This window comes from Neospora caninum, chromosome IX (genome assembly GCF_000208865.1).
Source record: "Neospora caninum Liverpool complete genome, chromosome IX".
NCBI classification, from domain to species: domain Eukaryota; phylum Apicomplexa; class Conoidasida; order Eucoccidiorida; family Sarcocystidae; genus Neospora; species Neospora caninum.
Window position 1 is genome coordinate 76,605 of NC_018390.1, and position 20,858 is coordinate 97,462.

A 20,858-nucleotide genomic window follows, 5' to 3' on the forward strand; every position below is an offset into this window, starting at 1 on the left:
TTCTCTTCGTCTTCATAACCCGTCAAGGCTCCGCCCTCGCTTCTATCGACCGCGTTTGATCCGCTCCTAACAGGGGAAAAAACCTTTGTTTTCCTCCCCGTTCCGCTCCACTCTTCGGAATGGCGAGTTCGGCAGGTCTTCGGAATGCCCAGAAGAAGTCAGCGGCCGCTTCCGACTCGTTTGCGTTGCCAGAAAATGGCGGTTCCGCTTCTCCCTCGTCTTCGCGACCGTCCTCGCCTCGTGCGTTGAGGGGGAGAAGTCAGGCCGAATCCGAGGGTTTGCGTGGGGAAGGAAACCGAAGAAGAAAAGACCGGTCCACGACGCGATCACGAGCGCGCTCAACTTCCGGAGCTTTGCCTGACAGCGAGATGCCGCGAGCCGAAGAGAGCGCGCCGAAGACCGCTCGGCGGCGCGACTTGGTCGTGAAATTCCTCATTATGGCGGCTCTCTTCGCGGTCTCTGCTTCAGCCGTCGTCACATTCTACTTTCAGTTGCCAGGTCCGCGGAGACTGCTGTCGAGCATCTCGCTCAGAGACAAAGTGGATAACCGCATATAAAGGTCTCCTGCGACTCCTGATGGCTGTGTTTGCGTGTTTCGTCTCTTGGCTTGCTGATGCGCGCCAGCCGGGCTGTTTAGTCAGCCGGTATCTACACAGTGGTGAGAGACTCGTGTCTTTTGTGTTTGCATGCGTGCGTTGAACTCTACCCCGCAGGCTTGTCTGCGAGCTCGCGGGAAGAACTTCTTCGCTTTCTGCCCTCCTCGCTGAGTGAGGGAAGCAAGCTGCGGCGCATCGAGAACGTTCGCGGCATTTTTCACGTCTTCGCCCAGTACAAAGAGGAGCACCCCGCGGCCACTCTGCTCTTCCTGTCCTCGTGCTACCTCCTGTACCAGGCCTTCCCACTCTTCATGATCACCTTCACCGGTACCCTCGCACAAAATCCATTCACACATGTCACTCTGTATTACGAGCATCTGGACTGTCCGCACGCCCACGTGCGTCCACGTTTTTACGTGCAGACGCACATGCGTTCATTTTGTATCTCGAGAGACATGTCGATGGTCGCCACCCACCGTGTCTCAGTGTTGTCTGGCTCTTCTGGGCCCTTCCGCCGCGGGATACTCTGATATCGCAGCGTCATCCCGACTTTCCCTTGGCGCGCCTGGCGTTCGGAGTCGCCTTCGCACACGGATCGGATACTTTCGCACTGAGCGCTTGTTCGATAAGTGTATCAATGCATCACACTCGCATTTGTTCCAGAACTGTTTTCTTCGCGTACGCCTCTTTCCATCTGTCGAAGGCCGCGTCTACCTCGAGTGCCTTCTGACGCCGTCGTCTTGCGTCTGAGGCTGTCGATCTGTTGCCGTGTTGGACGTCTCGGGGCGGCAGTGACGGCTCGAGTGCGTTGGGATTTCTCCGCTCAGGAACTTCCACGCTGGTGACGATCCTCCTCGGCGCGATGTTTTCCCCCCTGGTGGCTTTCTGCACGGCGAACGTGTTGGCTGCCATCGGCCCCTCTGTGGCGTTCTTCATGTTCCGTTGGGTCGGAAAACCCATCGTGGTGAGCAGGAATTGCAGTGCCGTGAAATCGGTCCAAGTCGGCGTGTGAACCTTTGGCCGTCTTAACCAAAGTCAAGACAGAGGCTCCGCGCTGTTCGCAGCCGTGGTCCTCGGTTGGCAACGCCACAGGGTCCAGGGAAAGACGTCGCCCCCCTCGACTGCGCGTCGTCGGGAGACGTAACCCAGCGTAAACATCGAGACGAGCTGAAGAACATATTTGCGGGAAACACGGCGTTCAGCAACACACACACACTGGAACGAAGCCTCACGTGGTGAACCGACGCGCACCTGCGTTCGCGTTCTGCCACACCGTCTCACTTCTGGGGCACCAGCGACAAGTAACGTGCGCGGTGGCTTTGGAGAAGTCTTCCGGCATGGTTCCGCGTGTGCACGGCGAATGAAGTTGCTTGTGACCAAATTCGTCTGAGTCGCGGCCAGTCCGTGGAGACTTGACCGGATTTCGGGCGGTGCCGCGGTTTCGTGCAGCGCCGGTGTGCTCGAGATCAGAGTCGGCCTGCTGTGCCTTTCTCTCTGTGCGCAGCTTTTCCTCGTTCCCGAGAAGCTCAGGAAACTACAGAAAGTTTTGCATCCCTCTGCACACGCGCGGAGCCCCTCAGCGGGTTTGCGAGACGGGACGACCGGACAACACCGCACTGGACCAGGACAACGCCGGCGTTTCGACGTGGATCTCTTCCTGACGGTGCTCTTCTTGCGCGTTTCTCCGGTCTTCCCAAATCTCTTTATCAACGCAGCAGGTACTCAGTGAAAAAACCCGTTGCGAGAAGAGCAGCAAGAAAGAGCGGAGTTCCTTTCAAAAGAGCTTTCCGTCGCGTTGTGGACCGGTCGCATTCCGGTTTCTGTTCTCGTCTCCTCGCGGGGCTTTCGTCTCTGCTGGTCCTCGATTCTTGGGACGTCTGCAGCGGAGCAGGACAGCACCTGTGTTCTTCATTTGCGGAAGAGTCTCAGTCACGCTGTCCTCACAGACAAGACCTTTTACAGCCCATTCAAAGACTATCACCGACCCTTGGTTCGTACGCAGGGTGGGCTCCGCGTGTACAGACGCAGAGGAGCTGCCTTTTGCCCAGTTGATCCACCTGCACGTTCGCCGCCCTGAATCGGGAAACGAGCGAGTTCCGACGCTGTTCGGGGAGAGGGCGGCGACACTCGCTGGTCTGGGAGAAAGAAACGAGACTGAGTATCCGTTTCATGAGTCAGAGCACTTGTCATGTACCGCTGTTTTGTAGCGTGCAGAGAAACAGAAGTTAAATGCTGCCTGTGGGTCTACAAGGGACTCCGGTTTCCCATTTGTTGACCATGTGCATTCTTTCATGGTCGACGCCGGCTGTGATCGTCTCAGTTTTCGAGATCTTCGCTGGCGCCCAGGAGATGGCCACAGTCAGCCGCCGCTGAGTTTGCCAAAGGAAGACTGTGAAAGGAGGCCAATGTGTCTTTCAATAACTAGCTGACTGCTTGTAAGATAATTAGATCAATGCATCATTCGTACATGCGGGCTATGTACCCAGGGAGAGCGTGAGGAAGGACACTTGTCAAGATAAGGTATCACGGCACTTGGGTAGCGGTTAGAATCGTGTGGAGTCCCGTATGCGGCTTTTTGTCTGCCTTTTCAGCACCGCTGCTCGAGGTTCCGTTTGACGTCTTTTTCACGGCTACCCTCTTCGGTCTGATGCCGAATACGATTCTCTTTGGTACGCCTTCAAAACGAAAAGGCCTTTGAAAAGCGCTTCTCGGCGGGTTGCTGTGACTCCCGCCGTTTCTGTGACGGGCACGTTCTGTTACACGCGCGGCACCTGATTCAGTCGGACAAAGAGCCAGGGGAGGGAGAGCAGTGGGGCTGCAATCACAGTGCCTAATGGCAGAGTAGGCGCTCGTATATCCTTGAAAAAGGCAAGTGTCCGTCCGCGAGAATGGGGGGATCAGACTGTCTATTCATCTGTACATGTATATGCGTGCATCTTGAGACGGAAAGGAGACATACTGAAAGACAGCTTTGCATAGCGCTACCACTACCGGTGCATTCATAGACATGGATATATACAGACAAAAACTGAGGTATCTGCATGAATGCCTGCGTATATCAGTAAATGGTGCAGTGGGCACTTGCGCATTCATTGCCACCGCCGTTGTGTTTTTCTGTGTTTGCAGTATCGATGGGGAGCGCTTTGACTTCACTCGACTCTCTGAACAGCAGTAAGGAGTTCCTTGGTTTCTAAGGCGTAAACACTTTCCGCGAATTCAACGAGTTGAAAAACCCCGATTGTTTTGGCACACCAGTCTGTCTGCAAGAGGCTGGTTCTGACGCAACTGCGTCGTTCGTGAGGGAGGATAGCCAGTGCACTCTACCCAACATAGGCTCCGACCTTGTTGACGCTAACAGCTGGATGTCTTTTCGACGAGGGATATCGACTATTTGAAACGGAATCTGGGGTGAAAGGTTCCTCGACGAATGCCTTTCTTCGTAATCCGCCAAAAATTTCAGTAGCACGGGAAGTGCAGACACAAATATTCAGCCTTTACAGTGCAAGGCGAGGATTTAGATTATATCGACGTATTACGGGAGTGGAGTGGTTGTGCAGTCAACGCCTCCTTTTTTGTCTGTCCGTGTTCTGTGAACTGGATGTGCACTGTAGTACTCGATCTCGCTCTCTACGAATAAGAGAACTGCGTTCCGTAGCACATGGGTTTGAGGTAACAATGTGTCTGTCAATGCAGGCTGGCGGCTGTGGCTCCTGTTGTGTGCAATGGCCGGAGCTGTGATATTGCTGAAGGTGCTGAGAACCCGTTTGAGACCGAAAAACGATGAAGCGATACACGCAGAGCTAAGCAGTCCAAGTGAAGAAGCCACAGAAGTTCTTCGAAAGGTTGAAAAGCGTGCCACGGCCACCAAAACGCGACAATCCCGCCAAACGTAGCGGCAGAGTCACAAGGAAGCTCCTCATGTTGGGATCAGACTCCATGACATAAGCAACTCGTATGTGCATGCGGGAGGGGAGCAAGACAGAGGAACGCTGCAGATGGAAACCAATCTGGTTCCTGTGTAAGACTTCATCTACGGTATATCGCTCCTGTCTGTCTACGAGAACCAGCTATCTTGTGAATATGAGCGCAGTCTTGTGCGTTCCAGGCATCTAGCTCGTCTGGTCTGTACAGGATTTTTTTCTCTTGCTAGTGTAGCTACCTATGCGTTATCTTTTGGCTGTAATTCACTAATAACCACCAGCTGAGTACAGGAGGCTCTTTCCAAAGTGAAGCCGTTCCTCCAACACTGGGCATGACGCTAGAAAAAAAATTAGGATTCGCCGAGGAATGCAAACTCCGAGAAGCTGCTTTTTTGAACGGATGCAAGGTCTGGTGAAGTGTTGGACAGAGTGGCGGGCGACAGTCCGTAACATGGCAAGCGGAGGAGGTTTACCTCTTCGGTGCCGCGTTGCTGTGGCAGAGTGGAAGGCCGATGGCTCACTGCATGTTGTTTTTGTTTCTTTTTCCGCATTGGGCGCCAACTGCTGTCTTAATATCTTGTCGCCTCGCCGTTACGGGAAGCAACCGCCTATATACTTCGACACCGCCAGGTTCGGCGGTGCTGATGCGAGACTAGCCAGGTGGCCATCCTCCGTGTGCACAGAGACTGACGACGCCACCCGATGGCAAAAGGCGTTTCTCGATGTGCGGCTAGTACATCCTAGTTGAGGATCCTCCGTGAACTCCCTTTCGCACCAAGTTCTAGACCGATGCCAGCTTCGAGTGCCCCAGCAACCTCGCCGGCGGAAAGTCCGCCACACAGCAAGGCATGATAGACACTGGCATGTCCACTCATTTATGATCGAAAAAAACTCATCCTCGTCTAACTGAAGCTGCCATGCTACTCGAACATAGCTACTGGATTGGTCAGTCTTCTTTCAGTTTGCCGAGCAGTGTGCTGAGGACCTGAACTCTGGGTTAGCCAAGTTGCGGGAGAAGCCGTGTTGGAAGCAGCGAAACGCGACCTTCAGAACCCACGACGATCTCGTGGAGACAAAGGGGGATCACCTTTGAAGCATCCAGTAATGGACAGGGATTGGGTAGAGGTGGAAGGCCCCGCGCACAGCTATTGCTCAGGAGTAACTCAATGGCCACGCGAAACGCAGTTAGGTCCGTGCCGCACGTGGAAAATGTAAGCTTCTGTGACGCGAGGAGCCTTCCTGGTCTCTAAAGACACAGTGCTCCCCGGATGGGGGAAGGGCGATAAAAAGCGAGTGTACAAAGCATTTGTAAATTGCAATTGGCGACGCTGTAAACTAGTACCAAGAACTGCGTTCGGCGGCAAGACACGTCTGCCGCAGAGTACGACCGCCAGGTAACCACAATACGGGTTCGTGTCTCTAAAACGGGCATTATGCTGCCTTAGCCGTGGATTCTTGACTGCGAGAAATTCGATGGAGCAAGGCTGCGGCGAAAGAGAGCACTGAGAAATTAGACCGCACGGCATTGTCTGTGGCGCGTCAAAGACACTACTGGACGAAGCGGCGGGTGAGACGCATTTCATGTCTACTCCGAGCAAAGGATCTGTCGCGCATGCACTCCCGCGTCACTGGACCACGGGCACCAGTGTGCAAAGTGCGTCCTGTTGGGGAAACATCTCTGTTGCTGAAGACACAGGACACTCTCAACCCATTTTGCTCTTGTGGCGAATACATCGTTACGCGGTTTGGGTTTCCTTGAAACAATGGAGACGTAGTGCCGCGTCTTCTTCCTTTTCGTGAGGATTCTTGTCTCGCGTCGTGGACGGGGCTGCCGTGACCCCGCGCTTTCGCCGCTCGTCGAGACGGAAAACAATGGATTTTTCTCGTTTCTTTTCGCGCGTTTCCACACAATTTCCTTCCAGGGCGTGAAAAAACACCAGTAACGTAAAGGCCGCTTCGCCGACTGTACCGACAGTGAGGATTTAAACATTGTCCCGTGTCCAAGGACCGGAAGACTCGTCAAGATTCTTGTTCCTGGTTCCGGCTAAGGGATTTGCGGGAGTGTTTACAGTCGTGAGGAGAGGAGCGACAGTGGAATCTCTGTTTTGAAGCCAGCCGTTCCCGGACGGTGGTAGTTTGGGGAGTTGCCATACCTCTCTCCATATCCCACCCGGTTTCCACGATGATCGATCGTCTCCAGGATCTTCACCGCGTTGCGGCCGCAGAGACCAACGTGGCCGAGCGGCCGGAATCAAGCCCACAGAACTTCCTTCCAGGCGAAACCAGCATCAGGCTGCACCATCCCGTTTCCTGCGAGAACAGTTCGGCACTCTCTGGGTTTCCAGGCAACGCCGCAGCGGCGGCGGCGCTTCGCTATTCCCAGGCACTCTGTGTCCGGCCGCCCGCGTCTCCCATGGGGTCTTCAAAGAAAACGCCATCTGTCTCTACGGCACCGTCGGAAGCCCCGGCAAAGTCGCCTCCGATCGCGCCGTCCCCCTTTCCACCTCTGTCCTCGTTTTTCCCGTCTTCCGTCCCGTCTACTGAAGTGCACGCCGCGCCGCAGGACCAGACGACAGACCGGGAAAGACACGTCGCAGGCGACGCGTGCCCCTTTCCGGTTAACTCGCCAGAGATGTCTTGCTCGTCGGAGACATCAGCGGATTCCCTCTCTGATGCTTCTGAGTCGGGGCCTGCCTTCGGGCGGAAGCGACTTAAGGACGGGCCACAGCGCGCGCCTTGCCTGGTGGGTTCCGAGGACTCCGGCCTCTCCCCTGACGGAGGCTCTTCTCTTTTCCCTTTCCTACGGAAAGCGAAAGCCCTAAAGATTGCGATCAATGAGGTCCTTCTCCAGCAACAACAAACAGGATATCTTCTGCTTCTGCACCCTCCAGGGGCGGCCGCTCCGCTCCAACCCTATTGCTGCTCTGGATGTACACCGAACGGCGGCACTGGTGGAAGCGGCCATGCAACTCGCGACGTAGGACTCTGCTACAACTGCGAACTCGCGAACAAGGTGCATGCGGCTCAGCAGCTGCTGCAGCGGGCACACAACGCGCTGGGACAGCTCCAACGGCAGTATGAGGAAGATGAACAGCGACACACGCGTTTCCAGGAGGCGCAACAGAACCAGGCCGGATCCTTCTTGAAACACGTGCACATGCAAAAGACTTCCGCAGCGTGTGCGGCAGAGCTCCGCATCCGGAGAAGTGTTATTCAGCAGCAACAGCAACAACTTCAAGTGGCTCTGGAACAGCAGCAGCAGCTCGAGCAAGATCTCCGCGTGCGGTGGGAAGGCGAAGTGTCTGCTGAGATGCGAATTTGTAAGAAATCCAGTACACGTTGAGCCGGGGGACTGTGTTTATCACTGGAGGCCGTGTGCCGCGTGTCGTACACTGTCCTTAAAGCTTTCGACGTTTTGGTGCTCGCAACGGCGGAGGCTGCACTGGCGTTGGATCCTGAATCATGTGCGACTGTTGTGCACCCCAGCTGGTGATAATTTGGAAGTGTTGACGCCTTCTGTGTGCGTGTTGTGACTGCGACTCGCCTACAGTGTATCCGGAAGCGTCTGCCGCGGAGCTGCAACAGGCAGTCCAGCGGATCGGCGAGAACACCTTCGAGGGGGACCAGACAACCTTAGCAGTTGCTGCAACAGCTGCAGCGGCTGCGGTAAGCAACATAAAGAGTTGTTTGGGACATTGCGTAACGCTGTTGGCGTCTGGACATGAATGTTTTTTTCCTGTACCGCATACACGTGAAGTCGTGTGCTCGGACGCGAATAGAGTTCCGCGCGTGAAGCTGGGTGCTGAAAGAAACAGGTTTCATCTGGAACGGAAACTAGCGAGAACTGTCAACTGCACCCTGGTGGTGTTCTTTCCCGTACTCTGGTTGGGGCGGTTTTTGCGGAGGGGGTGATATCGCCAGGTGTACGTAAGGAAGTCCCCGGATTTCCCTACGTTGGTGTTGGAGTTTGGCTTGGCTGCGGGTACACTGCGAACGTACGTGTAAGGGTGTACCCCAGTGCGGCAGACGCGTGCCGTGGTTTCTTTCTTTGTCGATGCAACAGGGTTCCACCGAAGCCGCGGACGTTCTGGCAGCGAAGTGCCGCCAGCTGCAAAAACTTGGGGCAAGTGAGTGACAAAGTGCTTCACTGCTGTGTGAGCGTTTGGCAAGTACACGCATTTGCCCGAGCCGTATGCTGACACAGCAGCGTTCATTCGGAAGCGCAGGGGAGACATCGCTGCTCAAAGAGGTGCACTTGCATACCAGCGGCGCAACGCGTGAGAAAAAAAAGCTTTTGCGTTTCACGCAAGCTTGCTGCGAGGACTCGCGCCTGTTATGGGTATGGCAGATGGTGTCTGTGCTCTGGGACGCGTTTGGCTGTTGAACGCTTCAGGTCTTATTGAAGTGCAGCGGATGGTAGAAGAAATGCAACGCCAACAGGAGTCGAGACAGCAGCAGTTGTGTTCAATAGCTGAAGCTGCAGCGTGTAGCAAGCAAAATACGGCGGCTGCAGTCCACGATATGCTTCTGGCGAGGAAGTACCAGAGACGGGCTTACCGGGTAAGCCAGCAGTGGCCTTGGGGAAAGGTGACGGTACGCCCTAAACCCGTATCGTCGATGGTTTATGTAGGAACACGAGCCAAAGCAAAGCTCGGTTGTTACGTCACGTAAACCGGAGTTGCAACCGCATGCCTGCCTTTCGGATACTCACAAAGTTGTCTGCTGCAGCCAAAACGCGGTCATCACTGTATAACGCCGTCTTTTCTCTTGTGACTTTGCCGTGGACACCCGCACAGCTTGTGTTTCTTGCTGTTGGACCTGTGCCTCTTCACTGTTCTGTCATTTCCGTGTTCTCTGCAGCACTCCCTGCTGATGCTCGGTGCCCTTGTAGCTCTCTTTCTTTTCTTCTTTCTCCCCACGTCGCCGCTGCTACCTATGCTGTTCTGGCTCCACGGCGAGTCCCCACCACCGTCCCCTCCGATACCCTAGTTTGGAGCCCCGAGCCATCCACGCACAAAGAATTGGGGTACCGAGCTCGCTCAGAGCTACACGGCGAGGTGCGAGTCACACGCGTGCAAGGGGACAGCTTGTCGCGTTGATTCGCCGGCGTGAGAAAGGCGCTAGCAACTCAGATAACAGCTAATGGTGCGTCAGCCGCGTCCTTGTTTCGGCGCCATGTTTGTAAACCAGTCGGAGTTAAGGGGAGTTCACCCTTGATTCCGGGCTGTGCGGTTGCAGGAGGTTCAATAGGAGGAAACGACAGGCGGTGACCAGCTCCGGTGGGCAGTTACGTGTTCCGTGATTTTCTACTGAACTGGATTCTCCCAAGCCAGTAATTAAACGGCACAGTATGTCTACATGCAGCTCAGGGTAGCACGCATGAATGGCGACTTTCGTATGTGGTTAGAAAGAGTGATGTGCATCGTGATTTTTGAAATTTCGCTACACCCTCTGTTGAGTCGGCGCCGGCAAGGGATACCGGTGCAGGAGTCTTCGACCTTGTGTTACGTGGTTTATTCTTTCGCATGGCAGGGTTCTGACTGTTTACCCTACCAAGAGAATGGCACCACTCGTCAGCTTCGGTAGCTTGCTAAAAAATTCTTTTCCAAGCTATGTCTTACGCTCACATGTGGAACCGGTCCGTTCAACTGTCGCTTGCGTGAGGCGTGGTACATACCCACCTGGAAAACCAGGGCGCACCAGCTAGCGCGGTGTGCACGAAGGCTAATCCGCAGGTTGTCACGGTACCTGATCTGTTTGAGCGCGGACCCCTTAATCTTCGTACCGGCGTGAGAGTTGCAAAGACACGGTACTGTATGACATGGCACGCGCCGCGTCCACGGTGGCAGAAACGAACTACTAGCTTGTCGCCTAAACTGCCATTTGCAGCTGATCAGTTGTAGTCACTCCCAGAAAAGCTAAAACCTATTTGCAGCACTCCTGCAAAAAAGAGTGACGAAAAGATTTGCTCAACGGTTCGTTTTCCGCCGGGCGCCATGATTGTCTTACAGCCTCTATTTCTCTCTCTGGCCGTCCACGTCAGTCTCCAGTAGACCGCTTGCTCGGCGTGGCGTTGCAGGTTTGTGAGTCTCTATTTGTGCTAGCGTTTTTACGCTGTGACACGCACTGCGAATAGGAGGTGGAAGCTGAGCCACCGGTGGTTCACTCGTCCAGAGTATTTTAAGCTGCCATCTCTCGTTACTTCCGGAATCTCCGCAGAGCGCGAGCACCGCAAGATGAGGGACTGCACGACAGCCGCGTTCAACACGGGGTCCAGGCATCTGGCTGTCAAATTGACCTGACTGGCCTGCAGATTTTCGGGTTTCTGTGTTGCAGCCGCAGAACGCAGGTATCACACTGCCGGGTAGGTAGGTATGCATGTTTGCTAGAGCAGGGACGACGATATGCGCTTCTCGAGCGGCTCGGCCAGAATGTGAATTGGCTCTCGTGTGTAATGCGTTAGAAGTGTATTTGTGATATCGCTTGCGTTGAAACTTCCCTGCTCCAATACGAGTACTATCAGGTGGGATCAGAGCGGACGGAAGGAGAGTCATGGAGTTTATGACCAGCTGGAACATGTATCTGGGGCAGTCCTGTCTCGCCCTCTGCGTCTAAAGGGACTCATGAATCAGAAGGGGGTTGGTCTGCTGCGGGTCTCGCGACGATCCAGCAGGCGCTGTATGGCGCCTCAGGTTGGCTATGAGTCGGAGGAGCAAGAATCAAACTATATGGAATGAAAATACACTCGCTGCTATGGACTTAGTATAACGGGTCCTTACGGAATTGAACCTCTTTGAAGACCAGGCGTATACCTGCTTATCATTTCCGGAAGGTACAAACGTGATCGTTCTACAGTGATCCAATAGTAACGGCGGAGCTGAGGTTATTCAGACTTCGAGGAAAAGTTATTTGCATAGCGGCAACAGCAAGGCACGTCCGAACTTGGTTTCATACTCTAAACTAAGCAACCCACTCAAAGATCCATTCAGTCTCAAAGACCCATCAAACTCAATGTGTCTCGCCGCATTTGAAACTGTCGAACCAGGGTGTACTTGAAAAGACGTACTTTTTGGAACATTGCTCAGTGTGTTGGCAACTAGCCAAGGCTAAGCTAACCCGGGAAGCAGGGAACGTGGAACACTGCAAACAACTCTCACACAAGAATCGAAGTAATTGCTTTCACGGCTCCCACACATGTTTCGAAACACCAACATCGGGGCCCTCGCAATCTGTGCAAACTGAGTGAACAGCCCACAAGGGCGGTGGCGTACGAGAAAGCATATGGTGTGTGTCCAACACCATAGAGAAACGGAAACTTTCAGGAAAGACACCGGAGCTGAAATCGCTGTACAACACCGAACGAGTCGACGCACTACCAAACGACTGCGGTTATCGTCGGACCGCTTCAGCCCTCGTCGCTGTCCGAGTTAATCGGGTAGCTAAAATCGTCGGCTACGTCCCTGCAAACAACATTGCATGTTGAATGCACTTTTTCGTTGAACACAGAGGGCGTGGTCACACCTACTGCAGCAATTATGACGACTCAAGTTTGCCATCAAACAAGCCCGTCGACATGCCGCCACACGTCCCGCCCGGTGGTAAGGCGATGACATCAGCAGGAGCAGATGCATACTGATAGTGTTGTTGGCTATGAACTGCAGTGACGCAAAGGACACACGCCACTAGTCATGCCTAACTTGTAACATGTGATTCATCTCTTTCCGAAAGAGATACAGAAAGCCTCTACCAAGAAGTAATGCACCGTTAACTTCGCTCCGGATCTGCTTTTCTATCGTATGTCATCTCTTGTTACGTGATCAGCACGTAACAATCGACTGCATGAAAAAAGTATCAGTCGCACAGCAGGTGCACAACACGCTCTTCTCACGTCGGCATTTTGGTTGTACGGGACGGGATGTCTAGTGCAGCGAACAGGAATGCTCTGAACAAGACGTACCTGATAGCACGTCGAATTCTTTGTTGCTGCAGAGTCGTTAAAAGTGGCAGACAACACAAAGCCACTTGCTCACACAGGGAGTGGTGCCTTCATTTTTAACGTCCACCAGCACGCGATCAGCAGCTTGTGGTCTGCCAATAGCTGTCGCTTGTTCATCGGGGGAGACTACACTGGATGCTCTCTCCTTAATATGTGATCGGATGTTTATCTGTGCAAACCCTGGCCCAGGTTGACATCGGGTTGCTTTTTAAACACAGTTCGGCAATCAACAAAAGACGGAAATGCAGAATTTGTGCCGCAATATGACAGTGTAGTGTTAATACGATGGGCAGAGTTGACGGTATCCACGCGACTCACAAACTCTTCTTTACTCTGGATTATACAAACAGCAACACAATAAGTTTTCTGAATAACCCCTGCAGTGGCCCAGCTTCCCGTTAAATCCCATTGGATGCCGAATTACCACCTCTGAAGGAAATATGTAAGATGTGCAGGCAGAAACATTCGCAGGCACAGTGCCAGAGTGCCTGTTGACCCCAGAACACGTTCTACGGGTTGAAGGCTTGGACATTTCGGTGACGTCAGGAGACCCACGGTGCAACTTACAGCGAGCTGATTAGTATTCAAAATTTAACATCAATTTGTCTTACGTACAAAATTCAGCACCCCTCCAGGTGTGCTTCACATCTGACAAACAAGGTGCATGTGAAAAGATGATAAGAGCTCGCAGTGTTTCCGGTAGTCGCGGTTGCTTGATTATGATGGCTCTTACGAAAACAAAATGGAGGCACAAAAACGCCATACTGTCGCCACAGCTGGCTCCTTACTCTCAACCGTTTGCTCTGGAGAAAAACGAAGCGCACACGCTTCGGGCCACACTTTTCCCTCGAGGAGGAAATAGGTTTCAAGTACAGCAGGGTGCGAGTATGAGCCAGGTGGCTGCAACTGACTAGAACCCTTATCCGCCTCGTTCCTTTGTTAGGTATTGCAGTGGTGACTTTACCACGCTAATATGTGTCAAACGTACTTGCAACTAGAAGCATAACACAATACAAGGTTTTCGTAAAAAATCTTGTACTTCGGGAAGGCCAGGAATTCCTAAAAACCGCCCAAGCCTGTATTTCTTCGGTACGAAGCCTATGGATCCGGTCAAAAGTTGCCCATCTTCCATCATCCACAGTGACTGGATCCAGGGACACACTCTCTCCATTGACTTCCGCAATGTTGCCGCTTTCAGACTGCGTGAGTGCGCATGCCATTGAAATCAGGGTGGACGGCTTGTGCCAGAAAGGATCTGCACACTTTAGACTTCTACTGAGTTACACTCAATTTGTTCTAAGGCAGCGCGGCACTGTGCGAATTTAACTGACAATGTACTTCAACCAAAGGATCCTCGAGTTCTTAAAGTTAAATACGTGCGAGTGGCCTGGAGTCCTCAGTGGCATCGGCCTCAAATGATTTCAGTAACCGGAGACGCTGCTCTCTGTATCTCAATCAGGCCACTGCATAGCAAAACTCACACTCTCGAGTTCTTCCTGGCGGTGCCACACAACACAGTTTCATCTTCATTGATGAAGGAACGACGGTCCAGGGGCCCCAATCCCTCCTGATATGCCCGAAGATGGAAGCGAATCTCTCTGCCATCTGACGAAGCTTTCTCTTGCTTTGGACGAACTTTGTTTGTCGTGTCTCGGCTATCCCTCTGAACTCCATCCCAAAAAGAATGAGCAACAACATACCTCCAACTGTTACAAAAGAGAGACAGAGAGATACAGCAATCAAATACGATGAACCGACAACCTCCAACACCAGGTGCGTCAAAGACTGGGACAGCCACTCACAGTGAGTCGGTGGTTTCGTGCCACTGCCTCACACGTCTTTCCATCCCTGAGATTCAATTGCCACGGAGCGCTTACGTCCAAACTACGTTGCTGTCAGGACAAACCAACCGAATGGCAGATTATTGGTTAATTTTATTGAAAAGGTGTGGAGAAGGGCTCAGGCTTAGCGTGTGCTTTGTCTCTCATCCCATGGCTCAGTGTCTTGCGTGGCCGATCAGGATGGAACGAGTCAATCCTAAACGACGCTGTTTGCCGATCACCGACTCCCACGACATCCACTCTCTTATCAGGCCTATGACGGCGAGAGCACCTACTATCTTCTGGAGAGCCGAATTCCCACATACCGAACGAATAGCACACCGCCTGCATGCCAACGGAGAGTCCTTCATTCATGCCACAGAAAGTTCCTTAATGGCCGATGTCTCGGTAATTTTGGAAACGAGCAAAGACTCTTGGAACGGTCATACTGCTTACGGGCCTGAGGGTCCAAAAAGTAAGACAGTATCGGTAACCGGTAAGATGACGAAACATGCGGAACGCGTTTTGAAAAAAACGTCACACCTAAAGTAGAAAGTGTGACGTATATGTTCGAGGCTTGTTACAAGAATCACTTGCGATCGAACACGCAACCCGATTTCGACGCGAACTGTGCTGTTGAGTCAACAGTGCTTAAGCGAACCGCAATATTCAACCATAATCTCGACTTACACTGAATGCGTGAAGAAGTGAACATGGACAAAACCGCACGATTAGAACCAGCCAGCTGTTGGGGTTCCGAAGTAATACGGCATACTATCAATTGGCTCGGCGGGATGGCAGCTTAAAATCGGATATGTATTTCCAGAACTGGCTCCATGGAGATTCCAAGGAGAGGTCAAGCATTCGAACCGGGGTTCGTATGCTTGAAGGTAGCAATAATCAAACTTACTCTTCAGTTTGCGGCCCACACAAAAGAAGTGGATGGAAAGTCAACACACGGTAAGCGTGGAACTCGGCATGTGGCCGTATTGAAGAAGTACCACCCAGTCAGAGTTAAGGGTTCGTTCAGATTGATTCGCGGCAAACCTTTGTTACAGAACCAGCAAATCACGGGAAAATCCTTCCCCAGACACTAGCCACTCTGACTCTGGATACGACAACCACGACAAGCAGTTATAGTGAAGCTTACAAGCTGAACCGAAACAGGTAAGGCGACTGCAGTGTGATGGTTTTGTTTCGATTATGCGGGTGAAGTTACCCATGCTATAAAAAAATGACCCGATTGAAAAAGATTGCACTCGGTCGGCGACAAGCGGTCCTTCAGAAAGCGATGACGTTAGAATCTGGCGTCAGAAACAAACCTTTTGCCGCACAAAAGCGTTTGTCAGAGAGAATGAAGACGTTCTTAGATTGCTTGAAGTGGAAGAGACAATGTAACGAACCCCGTGTCCCTGGACAACCAAAAACGGTAACCCTTACCTCCTTCGCATATTTCTGTAAAAATTCAAGAAAACAGAGTGTTCGACCACGAAGTTCACAAACATTATAAACAACGAAACGAGTATTGAGTGGTGGGGGGCGGAAGGCGAAAATGCAAAGAGAGGGCGAAAGAGAAAGAAACAGGGAGCCTTCGCCAAGACTGGAGGCATGCGTTGATGCGTCGGTTACCAGCCCGATCACCTTTCACTCGCTGTACAGCGTTTCTGGACGAGATTTCATTCACTTGCGGCAGTCTAAGAAGAAGAGAAAATGTGACCATCAGTGATACTCAGTACCTCTCCACAAACTCATACACATCCGGCAGGGGTGCGGAGAATCGATATTCTCAAGTTTCTCTCCGCTTGAAACTGTGGCAGAGTATCAAAACCCCTAGCTATTGTCTTGACGGCTATACTTCTGGCTCCTCCTTAGCTCCAAGCGGAATATACACGTGTCTGACTGCTGCAGCACCGCTGACGTATCGCAGTTCTTTCCTCTTTGCTTCGACAGAAACGAGCTAAAAGGACTTACCCTTTGAGGAGAAGATACACAAAGAAGCAAATCCATGCATTCTTTGTAAATTTGGGGAAGGGTGATAGTACCGGGGTACACGACTGGCGCACGGACCTCAGCAGAGGTTGTGCCCTACTGTATTCATTGTGGATGGCGACTGCAAAAATACATCCCGTTATGGTTACGCAACCTACTGACGTCCTCTAGAAGTGATCTACAGAGAATTTTCTACTGGATTCTGTAGGAAATACCGTACGGCAAAACAGTGAAGCCGGTCTTTTGTTATTCTTACAAGTAACGTAGTTAGTGCAGCACCAGAGAGGGGAAAAACGAGACTTCACGAGGACTCTAGACATGTGTTGATGCATCTGTTACCCTGATAAACACCCAGTCAAATCCTTGTAGTGGCCAAAAGCGTTTTATGAGCTTCCAGCTATCGGCTCGGATCTAAACCGCTGAACCACAACGGTGTTGCACTTTGAAAGGATGTGAGGCTGCACATAAGATGACTTACTCTTTGTTCAAAACAGAAAGAAAGGAGGAACTGAAAATTTTTCAGGGAAGAGCGTCTCCAACAGCTGCTGCGGTCGCCCTCCCCTTGGCACGGCAAACCACCCATCCAATAATCTGATACTCAAGACTCACTTGATGCTGTGCCGGAAGATAACCTCACAACAAAGGAATAAGTGTCTTTTCCAACGACAGCGCAAATCACGCTGCGAATGCTATGACGATACGCGAACTTAATTGCATCTGTCTCCCACCCAGCGAAGGGAGAACGTCAAAGTCACTGCCCCCTGGTAGTCCTGAAGTAGCTGCACGCCCAGGATACTTACTCTTTGATAAAAGTAGAGAAAGTGAAAGAAGGACAGTGCCACTCAAACAACCAAGAAGAGCCGGAAAAAGTGTACATTTGTGGCCACCAGTACATTTCAAGGAACTTAGACGAGTACTTTCGTGGCCTCTTATCAGTCAACAACTCCTGGAGTGGTCAGAAGCACCTGAGCTTTCATCCCCTATAGTCGCACCAGCTGTCCTGTCCTTCTGGATGAGAACTTGTTCGCCTCAAACAAGCTACACCAGGAGAGCGATGGCAGGTGTTGAACCAGGGGGGTTGGAGAGAGGCGGCTACATCAACCAGTATATCCAGATGCCACTACATTTGGGACTCACTCGTGTCTGTAGGAATAGACAGCAAAAGATGACGCCCCTGCAAGACGGGCTGGCGAAACTGAATTGCAGCAAGGGGCTCGGTGCTTCCATACAACCGCAGAAAATTCACCTTCCGCTGAATAATATCTTGACGAGAAAAATCTTTCTCGAACATTCCGTGGCAGTGAAGATGCCATGTACAGATGCCAAACAATTGTCCCAGCACACACAGCTGTGGCGTTTGCGGCCAAGCGGAATCCCAAGCTTTTTGTGCCTGACTGCAGAATGATGCTTGGAACAGTCACAGCGTTGCCCTTATGACACCTGGGGCAATGGATCGAATCTCTGAACAACCTTGCCACTGTTATCTTGGAGACACTTGGTGTTTCGGCGAACTCACTGTCCGAAGGTTTTCCTTTGTGACGACAATCCCACCATACAGAAGAAGAAAAGCTGATGACGAATGTAGTCTCTGGCAGAAAGAGCCTTAACACTCAGATTTTTGTCTCTACGACTTCCCTGACTCAGTGGTGCACGGTTCCAGGCGATATCGAGCGCGTCTCAACAGCATCTGCATTTTTGCTCGTGGCGTGCAGACTCTTAGACTAGGACTTACTCTGAGTAACGATTCACATACACATAGAAACGCAGTGGTGTTGCATTAGGATCGACGAGGAACAAATGTGCCCTCAAGCACTGTTGCAAACAGTCGACCTGCGTCATCTGACGTTTCTTCAAGCAATCGGATGTAACGACGATCCTTCGTTGACCGTACCAAACTGACAACACGCTTACGCCATTCTGAAATCAAGAGACACAAGCAAGGCACAAAGGTGGAAAAGCGACAGTCCAATGGCGGAGGACTAACCCGCGTTTAGATTACCTTGTACTACGGCGATGAGCCACACCTCATGAACACGATAAGGCACCGCAGTAACTTCAGTATCTCCCTGATGGAGCTCCATTAACACTGAAGCAACACCACTCACCAGGCGTAAATCGCAGCTCTAGACCGCAACATAGCAACGGAGCATCCCCGCAGACTCACTCGGCCATTGCTGGGTACAATAGGAGCACAGAAAAGCGGATCCATGATGGGGAGAGCATGAAATCACTGGTTTCCTTGATCCGCTGCCGGCGAATCAAAAAGTAGCTGCTAAATATGGAGCGAAGCTGTATTGCACGCTAGAGAACAACTTACTGGCCTGTGTTGACGCAACAGCCCAAACTTTACGGCAAACTCAGATCCACACATTGATGGCGTTCCGGCGTCAACGACTACAGCTTCCTTTTCGGATTTGCACGCACATCATCACCAACAGTGATGTAGCCTCAATAGGACACTGTGACGAATCTTTGTGGTTAGGCGGCACAAACGGCCTCTGACTCACTGCCGGGATATGGGTCTGAGAACGTAGACACGAATCAGGCAATCGACGTTCATGCACACGTAGTGAAACGCGGATAGCGAAAATCAAAAGTATCTACCCGGGAGAAATGAAAGCTAACACTATCGCGGGGGGAACCGTGGCTCCATTGAAATGTGGCCAGGAAAAACAGTGGCACACTAATAATAGGTCAAGAAGAGCTCACGGTCTGACGCAAGTAAAGCCACCCGCCACAGAAGTCGACGAGTCATTTTCCTGTCGTTCGCTATCCGTTGCCAGTCGCCTTTGCACCACAGTTCGTGTCATGACTAGCAAAAAGCAGCCTCGTATCAGAAAACTATCAGGAGCATTCACTGTTGCCAGCTGCGTTTTTAACGAGGGGTCCCGTAGCGGTTGTAGGTTTACTCACTCTGCAAAATAACCCCACACACAATTAGGAACCCAGCGGGTATCATGAAGAATATCAATGACAGTGTCAGCGTGTGGCGCTGCTCGTGTCTGTCGTTTTCAGTCACTAATAAGCGGACAGCATTTCTGAGCAGGAAAAGAGCGGTTGTGCGTTTCTCAGGAACGTCAGTCAGTCTGGGCGGCTACAACGATTGCACAACTGATCGGCCATCTACGACTTTGAAAATACGCTCGAGAAGAGGCTGACGATTCAGCCTCTCAGGTTTAACACGTCGCGCTGGTAATGAATGGACTTACCCTTCTGTGAACAAAGCGCAAACCAAACAGCAACCATAGCTGTCATTCCCTACCGGTCGCTCAAGATCTACTGTGCTCACTGCCAGTTGTGGAGCTCTCGAACGACACTATGCAAAACCGACCCAGTGTTATCTGTTGAGTGAGTGGCTGCAGTTCCGAAGGAGACGTACGCGTTGCTGTCAGACGATACAAACAAACACACCACATGCCTCCATATACACACTCTCGGAAGGAAAAACATGCCATAGGGTTTTCCGTTCGGCGAGGAGAAAGCGAGTGCTTGTTACCCGGCTAAGTGTTGACCTTACCCTTGGAAGGAACAGCAGGAGAAAAAAAAAGACAACAAAACAACTTGTCATAGCCCTGGTACAACTTATAATAGGTGGATGCTATTCGTTAAAATTCCTTCCATAGAAGAACGATTTGTGATTTATCAAAAGGCCGAGTCTGAGAGCTCAAGTTCCTTTTAGCAGTGGAACACGCTTTCCACGTATGGGACCATTGAAGACTCTCTACGCCAGGGTTTGCCTTGTGGCGCTGGAACCACTACGGCGCGGTTACTCAACACAGAACTTACGTAGAGCTGGCAGTTGACAAGAAGACATCCGACAACTCAACATCACTGTCACTCGATAACAGAGCTCGCACGCGTTTGTGGAAAAGGACTTCCTACCCGTATGCGATCTGGTTTGGCTCCGGAACCGGTAGACCAGAGCAGTGACGCTGAGAGTCAGTCTATGTACGAGATAAGCTGCTTCAAAGTAGACAGCTGTAGCAATGAAATCCGTTAAGCGAAGCGTCCTTTCTCCACTCACATTCCACTGTATGGAAAGGCAAAAGCACTTCTCCAAAACGAAATGAACTGCGGTCTCACGGAGGCTATCACGAAGGGTAATGAGAACACTGTCGAAACAAGACGCGTCTCCGTGGTCATACGCTGTCGTCTTTCAATCGAAGTGGGTCACTTACTATCAGCTGAAGTCGCGCACAGGGGGGATCGGGTGCACCCAAAAATACATGACGAGAAATCGAACGGATCGCAAGACCTACGCTATGCTTCACCTCTCTACAAACAAACCGGTGAACAAGACAGGAGGGAGAAACAACATGCCCACGCTACTGTCTCGAGTCGATAGTTGCATTCATGGTGCTGTGGCATAGCAGAAAGTGGACTTCAGCTCACCCTGTAGACCAACACCAAAAAGTCGAAAAAGAGGTTTTTCAACAATAAATGCCACATGGGTCGTTCGTCGTCGAAACGTGAACCGCACATATTAGCTGTATGACGGCATGTACTACACGTTGTCACCCATTGCTGTGCAGACGCT

At 51.8% G+C, this 20,858-nt stretch overlaps 2 protein-coding genes across 2 annotated transcripts; both read left to right on the forward strand.

Moving 5' to 3' along the window:
* Window positions 1-368: 368 nt before the first annotated feature.
* NCLIV_038420 (hypothetical protein) lies at window positions 369-3,790 on the forward strand (the record flags this gene model as incomplete). The annotated part of the gene is made up of 6 exons (XM_003880751.1): window positions 369-498; window positions 714-923; window positions 1,424-1,560; window positions 2,101-2,314; window positions 3,188-3,265; window positions 3,723-3,790. 6 exons carry the CDS (start codon window positions 369-371, stop codon window positions 3,788-3,790), a joined length of 837 nt encoding a protein of 278 aa, XP_003880800.1.
* A 2,908-nt stretch (window positions 3,791-6,698) lies between these two features.
* Window positions 6,699-9,505, forward strand: NCLIV_038430 (conserved hypothetical protein; the record flags this gene model as incomplete). Its single annotated transcript, XM_003880752.1, has 5 exons — window positions 6,699-7,836; window positions 8,067-8,182; window positions 8,580-8,643; window positions 8,865-9,076; window positions 9,377-9,505. 5 exons carry the CDS (start codon window positions 6,699-6,701, stop codon window positions 9,503-9,505), a joined length of 1,659 nt encoding a protein of 552 aa, XP_003880801.1.
* Window positions 9,506-20,858: the final 11,353 nt, after the last annotated feature.